The 8,531-nt window shown below is 41.0% G+C and overlaps 1 protein-coding gene and 1 long non-coding RNA gene across 2 annotated transcripts in view; one reads left to right on the top strand and one right to left on the bottom strand.

The window, feature by feature from the left end:
* Nucleotides 1–3,994, top strand: part of LOC107675871 (uncharacterized) — a 10,744-nt gene extending 6,750 nt beyond the window's left edge. The window contains exons 2-3 of the long non-coding RNA XR_001632645.1: nucleotides 293–294; nucleotides 3,983–3,994. This is a non-coding gene — a long non-coding RNA (uncharacterized LOC107675871). The remainder of the gene's footprint in view (nucleotides 1–292; nucleotides 295–3,982) is intronic.
* LOC107675870 (histone-lysine N-methyltransferase 2B-like) overlaps nucleotides 1–8,531 on the bottom strand; it is a 38,047-nt gene that overhangs the window by 4,343 nt on the left and 25,173 nt on the right. Inside the window, exons 23-33 of the mRNA XM_016470368.1 lie at nucleotides 7,331–7,468; nucleotides 6,946–7,104; nucleotides 6,677–6,794; nucleotides 6,468–6,546; nucleotides 6,178–6,338; nucleotides 5,911–6,081; nucleotides 2,824–5,818; nucleotides 2,629–2,721; nucleotides 2,005–2,114; nucleotides 1,793–1,930; nucleotides 993–1,245 (exon numbers count right to left, since the gene is read on the bottom strand). Coding sequence (XP_016325854.1) covers nucleotides 993–1,245; nucleotides 1,793–1,930; nucleotides 2,005–2,114; nucleotides 2,629–2,721; nucleotides 2,824–5,818; nucleotides 5,911–6,081; nucleotides 6,178–6,338; nucleotides 6,468–6,546; nucleotides 6,677–6,794; nucleotides 6,946–7,104; nucleotides 7,331–7,468 — 4,415 coding nt within the window. The remainder of the gene's footprint in view (nucleotides 1–992; nucleotides 1,246–1,792; nucleotides 1,931–2,004; nucleotides 2,115–2,628; nucleotides 2,722–2,823; nucleotides 5,819–5,910; nucleotides 6,082–6,177; nucleotides 6,339–6,467; nucleotides 6,547–6,676; nucleotides 6,795–6,945; nucleotides 7,105–7,330; nucleotides 7,469–8,531) is intronic.

Genomic DNA, 8,531 nt, shown 5'->3' with positions numbered 1-8,531 from the left:
TCCGGCAATCCACAGCGCGAAGTTGATGTATTTCCTCAGCGACCAGCACGGATCAGCTCCAGGCATGACGAAGCGGATATCGTCATCTTTTGGAAGACCAAACAAAGTAGTTTCGCTTTCACAACGAAACACACAGCGCCTTCACGACATGGCGGCGGCAACAACAATACTACAGCGAGAATAAAAGTTACGCCTTCTTTCTTTGCGTGAACATTTGGGCGGCGTTATGCAAATCTTCCCACAATGTGACGTAGACATGTGGGGGCGTGTTAGAACGAGCCGTTTTAGGTAGGCGTGGTTGACTCTTTAACTTTTATAAAGAATATATCTTTGGATTTGAGACTTTAGTCTTTGCAGTTTTACAGATCTTCTTTATGCACCAAGAGCTTGTAACACTCCAAAGAGAAAGGAAAAATTTTAATCGCATCATATGACCCCTTTAAACGCAGAATGTGTTAATTTGTGCAATGATAACCTACCAGCAATGTAAAGATGGTTTTATTAATATATTGGAATGAGTACATTACAATATAAATTTATTAGAAACAATACATTATTATTTATGGGCTTAAAAACAAAATGACAGAAAAAAAAAAAAGAATATTGTACCTGGCGGGGAGTGTTCAGTGTTAACATGAAACCTACGCCATTACCTATATTGTTATGCTTTTGCACAGTTATGGAGGCCCTTCATAATGCAGTGGTCAACTGCCTGCTCTGCCTATAGTTAGAAATGGCCCTATAGTATGCAGTGTTTAATAAACAGCTGTTTTACTAAATTCTGCTGAAGTGAAACTTAGTGCAGTCCTGTATCGTGATACGCATCTTATCGTGACTTTGCTGGTGATACACAGCCCTAATATATGGACACATAATTTTTATTATTATTATTTATCTTTACTAGTAATATACATATAAGAGAAAGTACATATATTTATTTGCATCACTGTGTCACCACCACTTATTTACCACTTAAAAACAAACAAACTGACCTCAAGTAGACTTCAGAGCGGGCACAGCCACTTGGGTTAACGGGCAGATCTTCCTCCTGACTGGCCTGTTTGTGGAAGCGGAAGGTGTGGCGATGGCAGCGATTGGCCCCCTGGAGCTGTTCCACCAGGTAGACTACAGCATCATGCAGCATTCCCATCACACGCACCCCGCTCATCCCAGAAAAAGTGAGCTGCCTCAGTCCAGCAACAGCACGGGCCTCCTGAACTCCCTTGATAACAGCGGTCCAAGCGACTGTGAATGTGAAGAATGAATGTGATCATTTTTTAGTTCATAAATCCATTTAAAAATGTAAAAACACTACACTTTACATGCACACGTAACATATTTAGGTCTTTGGCCTGCCAATAGCAAGAGAATAAAGAAAATGGCCATGTATTCTGCATAATTCCTATACAAATTAAATAAATAAAACTGATTAAATATAAATAAAACCACACACACACACACACACACACATATATATATATATATATATACACACATATATATATATATATATACAGTGGTGTGAAAAAGTGTTGGCCCCTTTCCTGATTTCTTATTTTTTTGCATGCTTGTCACACTTTAATGTTTCAGATCATCAAACAAATTTAAATATTAGTCAAAGATAACATAAGTAAACACAACACGCAGTTTTTAAATGAAGGTTTTTATTATTAAGGGAAAACTAAATCCAAAATATATATATATATATATACACACACACACACATACATATATATTGAAAGTATATCATACTTTTACACTCAACATATTTTTTCCAACCATGATCTCCTACCCTCAATACTGTCTGCTTCTACACTGAAGCCGTCATCACTAGCGATCTCAAAGCGTAGGTGGGGCTGGTCTCGGCTGGGTGGACTATGCTCTTCCCCATCTGATGGAGGCATCTCATCATCTGAACAAGACAGCATCCCTAAAAGGAAAGAGTCTTATTTTTGAATCCATTGAAACACCTTAAAATGAGCAAAATAAAATAAAAAATAATACCCGAGTATTTGTTCCAGTCAGACAGTGCATTACGGTTAGCAGGATCCCAGGTTGCTGGCTTGTTGCTGTCTCCACCACGAGGCAATGAAAGACGATCCCAAGGTCCAGGCCTAGAATAAAATAAATGATAGGCCACATACAGTATCAGTGGTTTAGTCACGCCATTGCATGCATGCATGACATTCTTTCCATTACAATACTGTAACGTCACCAGTTACTCGAATGACATACTTCAGTGGAACAAACTACCCACATAAAAAAAATACTGTGGTATTTGTCATTATTAATATGAAAGCATTCAGTATTCTATCTTTGACATGTTAAACTGACATTTGGCATGATCTGCTGCATGTATGCATTGAATTTACTGTTTTATATGCAAAAAATATAGGTAGGTCCTGCTCAAGTTTGACAAAACCATTTTCTCAAAACAGAAATACAATATTACACATATTTTAGCAGTACAGGACTCAAAATGCTGCCAGTAACTTGATAATCTTTAAGGTATCATTTATGTATTACTACTTAATTTCAAAACTTTTTAAAAGGCAAAAATAATACTGATACTTAAATGTCTTTAGTGAAATCATCCAGGAATTCCCCCTTTTACATTTAATGGCTCACCTTGCACTCTCAGAGTCACTAATTCGCTCTTCGTTCAGCTTGTCTAAGTCTAGAATTCCCTTGACAGTTGGGGTTTTAATGCGAACTCCATACCTGCAATTGAAAAAGGAACAGATAAATGAATAATCCATGCAGAGTTTGAAAGCGAAGAAAATCATCCGGAAATTTGAATCAATTCTTACTGGTTCCATTTACCTTGCTGATACCGAGTTTGACTTGCGTGGTTCTTCTAATCCACTAGGGCGGTCCAGGTCTAAAAAGTCAGATTTTGATTTCTTGGTGGCGATACGGTCAGATAAAGAGGACACTCTTTTTATTCGAACCTGTTTTGGTCGAGGTGCTGCTTCTGGTGTTGCTGGTGGGGAAGACTTTATCTCCGATTCAACAAGGAATCCTTCCGGTAAAACTACTGAACTTGTTGTCTGAGTTCGCCCAACAACGGTACTGTTACGAGGTGATGAGGGAATTAGGGAAACAGTCTTGTTGGGATCATAATATCCAGCCATAGCTTGGTTGATGATAGCTTGGGCACTTTCTGCTTGATTTGATGTATCTGAGGAGGTTGTTATTTGACTCGTAGTTTGTTTGCTAGAGGGGCCATGTGTGCTTGCAGACTTTGTCCTTCTAGGTGTGGAAGACTCCTTCTTATTCCGTGGTTTTTTCACTCTATCTCCAGAAGCTTTGGCACTCCTACGTGACTTCTTAACATCTGCTGGTAGTGAAGCTGCTCCATTAGTACTAGTGGCAAGTAGCTGGGTAATGGTGTTGGAGGTTTGTACCAATGGAGTTACAATTTGGGGGACTTGGGTTGGAATGGTGGCACCTGCAACTGGGGACAAGTTCCCAGCTGCTGCAAGTGTTGCGGACAAGGCATTGCTTTGCAAGAGGCTGGCGATTTGAGTCACACAGTTATATGAAGGGGAATTTAGAGTCGGCAGCTGGAAGGTGTTGCTTTCGGGGTTTTTGACAAATATTTGACCAAGACGATTAACAAGTAAAACATGTGGTGTAGGATCCACATTAGGTCCACCAACCTCCTTTACGGTAAGAATAGCATGACCTGGCAATGCTTGGGTAACCAACTGTTGTTGAGGTTCAACTGTTGATCTGGGGGTTGAAAAATTGATGGAAATTGTTCGACCTGGAGCAGTTTCTCTTTGCATAGGTGTGGTGTTGTACCCATTGATGACACCTGGAGCAGAGGCTGGCTGAATGGCAGAAGGCATTGTGTGGCACTGAGCTGATGGTTGAGAAGTTACAGAGGAGGAGATCATGCCAACAGTTGTAGAGCCGATGGGCTGTGGGTAAGTGGGATGCAATGGGACAGACACTGTACCCGAAACTGGCCCATAAGTCCCAAGAGGTACACCAGTTGCTGATGGCACAGACAGCATTGACTCTGGTTTCTGTGGTAAATTTGTGGGAATACATGGCATTGCCCCTCCAGGAACTGAAGGGGCGGGATGCCTTGGTTCAGCAGGTGGGTGTAATTTGGTTCTGAAACTCTCCATGGGTGGCAAGACTGTCTTACCCTCAGGAGTTTGGACAGGGTACAAGGAAACATTTGCAGATGGTGCCTGATTTGGGAATGTTGCAAAAGAAACTTGTGCAGAGGAATCAGAAGATGACGCAGATTTGGTAAACACCGTGGAAGGACCAGGATTTTGTTGCTGTGGAATCTGAATTCCATTAACTTCCATTAAGTCAACAGAATCTTCTTGCAAGTGGTTGTTTTGGTAAACTGTAGAGACATTCATTGACGACACAAAGTGGCCACTATTAGGATCCAAGTACAATTCTTTGGAGTCTTGTGGGTCATTTGGAGAATCCTGGACTGGGACCAACTCTGTGAAATGTGCATTGGGTGAAAGAGGATCACATCTCTCAAGAATTAAGGGTGTCTCTGGTTCAACCATTAAATGAGGGGTTTGGTAATCATTACCATAGGTAGAAAATGCAGTGTTTAAAGGCTTTTGATCAACGAAATTTGTCAAAGGGTCTTGGCTTGATTGCAATGTTTGCGTTACACCAAAAGAATCTTGATCAGCAACAGTCTCCGATTTGGACACGGGTTCTAACCGAATGAAAGAAAAATCAGAAACAGGACTTGGAAATGCCAAACACAGACCATTGCTAGCTGTCTGTTCATGAGGCACAGCGTTGAATGGTTTGTGTGGCTTTTGGGCTTGATTTGACAATTTCACACCCTGGTTTTCATTATTAGCCACACTTGTATCACTCTCTGTCCCATCATCCACACCATCAAGTTGTGAAATCTGCCTTAAAGATGGAGATGTAGATGTCTGAGAGGCATCCCTTTGAGCCTTGCAAGTAACCACTGTGCGAGTGAAGTTGAAGTAGTTTTCCATGTCCTCATCAGAAGAACTATTACCCCAGTCTTCCCTACAAGGATCAACAGTACAAGACAATCTCTGGGCAGACATTTTGGACTTCTCTTCATCTGGCTCCCAGAAGTCTTCCTGGTTGTCTTCACCTTCAACTACAATTTGCGCACTGCAGTTCATAGCTACGCCTTCATTCAGCTCGGTTTCTTCAATTTCAAGCTCAGTTCTCAGCTCAGGTGCCACAGTCAGGTCTGCCTCTAAATGGAAGGATGTGTAAGGGAAATCCCTGTCACTGCCTAGATGATTACCTTTTTGTGTACCCAAAGGGTCTCCTAATGGCAAGGCACCATTTTCTCCTGGGTGTTCCTGTGGTGATGCTATAAAATTGTGTGGAAGTTCAACGGCGTCTATCTGATTAAAATCAAAAGGCCTTGGTCTTGTGGAGAGGTGGGTGGGAGAGGTGAGAGATCGGTTGGTGTAAGGGGTGCTGCCAATGCCACCTTGCCTTGTGGACTGTGAAAACAGTCCCGAGGTAGAATGGGGCGTCAATATTCCAGAACCCCGGACAGAGGAAGCACTTCGACCGACAGGACGAGCTGATGAAGAGGTCAGCAGGTTTTCAGTAGCACCAAGGGGGAAACCTGGGGAGGTAGGCTGGGAGGTTTTAGGGTGGTGGGAACCACCTGCTCTAGATGCAATTGGGCCTGCAGGGGATCCAAGAGTAGGGGAGGCCATGTGACTGCGGGTACCGCTATTCTGGGTGTGTGGGCTATGCCGTCGTGTCCTTCGAGTGTCTTCCAAATCACTAATAGTCAGGATGTGGTGAGGTTTGGATGGGGCAGCTCCTGGGTAAACAAAAAACAATCAATGATCAAAATGCTTCATATGAACTTTGTGAAGACCATACATGCAACGTCACTGAAATGATATTAACTACCTGGAGAAGGCAGTGGTCTGGATAGTCCTCCAGCAGGTCTTCTGTTTTGGGGGTATGAAGGGATTTTGGGGCGGGCACCAAGGTCCGGTTTGGCAAATACAGATGCCAAGGTGGAATTTGTTTCAGTGGATGGATTTGTTAAAGACAAATCCCCTCCCAGGGCTTCAGTTTCTAATGAAAATAATAATAATAATATTCAAAAACGCCATAAGTACAAGCCATGTACAAACCATCACTTTGCAAGTAGTAATATTACATAGTACTCACCTGACTGGGGGCATGGGCTATGGGCAATTGTGCAATTTTCTCCCTGATCGGGCGACTCTTCCACTGGTTTTTCCTGAACAGGTGACCGGACCTCCCTAACACGAAATGTGTATTTGCATCGACGAAGTGGGTTTACAGTACTCCAATACCAGCGAGAGCATCTAAACAGCAGAAGAAACAAAAACTGTATTGATGTGCAAGCGAGTGACAATACTAGACGTCTAGCATGTCCATTTCGTCAGGAGCAAACTCCTAAAAATAAATAAAATAAATTAATTAAAGCTACTTACTCATAACCCACGGGGAAAAGTTTTCCATGACAGGCAGATAATTCACTCAGCTTTCCCAGCTTTTTTACAAGCAAAGAACCTACCCGGTGTAAAATTATGTTTAAAACACTGTGTAATTATTGTGCAAACATTTATTTTTTACAAAAAAAACAGCATTTATATTTATGTGCATTAAACTGTGGTATTTATATAACAATAAAAACACTAACCTATCATTAAATTGATTGACTCCGGCTCCAATCCAGTCAAAAACTTTCTGCGAAGACTTATCCCTTCAAAATCCACATAAACCCTCCGAAGTACTTCAAACCCTTGACCAGTGATGATCTGGTAAATTACAGAAAAAAAGTTACCTCTCAAAACATTCATATAAAGCCAACATTAAGTCTCTATTTGGCTGATTTTTTAGTAACTATATCAAACCACAACTCAATAAGCAGCTATGACTAAATTAAATGCTATTAAACTGAAAGCTCACTTTTCCACTTATAAGGTCACGATGCTTGTAACAGAAGACTCTTTTATCATCCTGGAAGACACAGTTGCGAAAGCGGGCGCACATGAAGTGGTAGTTGCTCTGGCACGAAGTAAGACAGCAACCTACCGTTGCCCCAGTTCGGTTACACCGTTCACAGCGCTACGGAAGGAAAGTCAGAAAATTAGCAAAGCCAAACATTATATTGTTTTTACCTGATGAAAATAAACTGTTCATGTTTAAATACTAAATGATGACATTTCAAACTATTTGAATATACATTAACAATCTATTAAGCACCATGTTTGTTAATGTTATTAACTCAAAGCAGTATAAAGTGCCACCAATGGCTCAGTTGAACCAGAATTATATGAGATTAATGACATACCATCAGACGGCCTCGTGCAACAGCACTGTGAACATGCAGAAGTGAGCCATTATCCTCCTTGAACACCTCTGCAGACCACATGGTGCAGTTTACATGAGCCCATTCATTTTGCCCTAGATAGAGCAACCTCCCTGCATCCTGGGAAGAGAAATGTATAATACAAAGGACTGTAATTTCAGCTTTGGTGACACTAATAATATCTTTCTCATATCGGAGTAAAACTTGTATGCTGTAATTTAATGACAAGGCATCTGAAAATTATAACCTTTTAAGCACCCTTACAAAAAATGACTGCAAAGTACTGGTATAAAGATACTAGGGCCTTTCGCACCGCTTTAGTTCCAGAACTAAATGTACAGTACTAAAGTACCGGTATGATTTTGCGCGAACTATTTCCCAGTACCATTTAAAGGGTTTCATTCGCACTGACAGTGTGTACTAGGAAGTGACGTAAGGTATTGGAGACAGCGACGTCATTTGTGCGCGGTGTTCAACAATGGAAACAAAGAAGGGCCCTGTCCCAAATGGCACCCTAAACCTCTGCGGTCTTCCTCTGAGTCTGCACTTTCGTGACATAATGCCGCTTTGACTGTCGGGTAGAAGTCTGCTGCGGAGCTCGCCCCGGTGCGGGCTCAGCAGAAGTGCGCAGTTTACTCAAAACTTTTCCGTTTCCTTCTAATTCAAAATAATCCCACACCTTCTCATCTTTCGCGTGGTCATTTTTGAACTCGCCGCAACTGACAAGAAGAAAACGCATGTGAGGTCTGAGGTAAAAAAGTAGTTTCCGCCCAGATAAACTTTAAAAAATAATGTATTATTTTTCAAACGTTTTACTTTAACTTGTTATTTAAAATGTTAAATGTTAAAATGATGGTAATGTGAATGATAAAACCATGTTTTTTTGTTTGTTTTTTTTTCTGTCGTGTAATCGACTATTGTTTTCAGTGTCGACTAATAGGAGCTGTACCATTTAGTCGACTAGACCCGCACATCCCTAATACAGGTACATCTCAAAAAATTTGAATATCATGAAAAAGGTCAATATTTTTTGTCACTCATTTCAGAAAGTGAAACCCATATATTATATAGATTCATTACACACAGAGTGAAATATTTCAAGCCTTTATTTCTTGAAATTTTGATGATTATGGCTTACAGATAATGAAAACCCAAAATTCAGTGTCTCAGAAAATTTGAATAT

The sequence above is a fragment of the Sinocyclocheilus anshuiensis genome, unplaced genomic scaffold (assembly GCF_001515605.1).
Source record: "Sinocyclocheilus anshuiensis isolate Anshui unplaced genomic scaffold, SAMN03320099.WGS_v1.1 scaffold1832, whole genome shotgun sequence".
Lineage (NCBI taxonomy): Eukaryota > Metazoa > Chordata > Actinopteri > Cypriniformes > Cyprinidae > Sinocyclocheilus > Sinocyclocheilus anshuiensis.
This window is presented reverse-complemented; position numbering and strand designations above follow the sequence as displayed.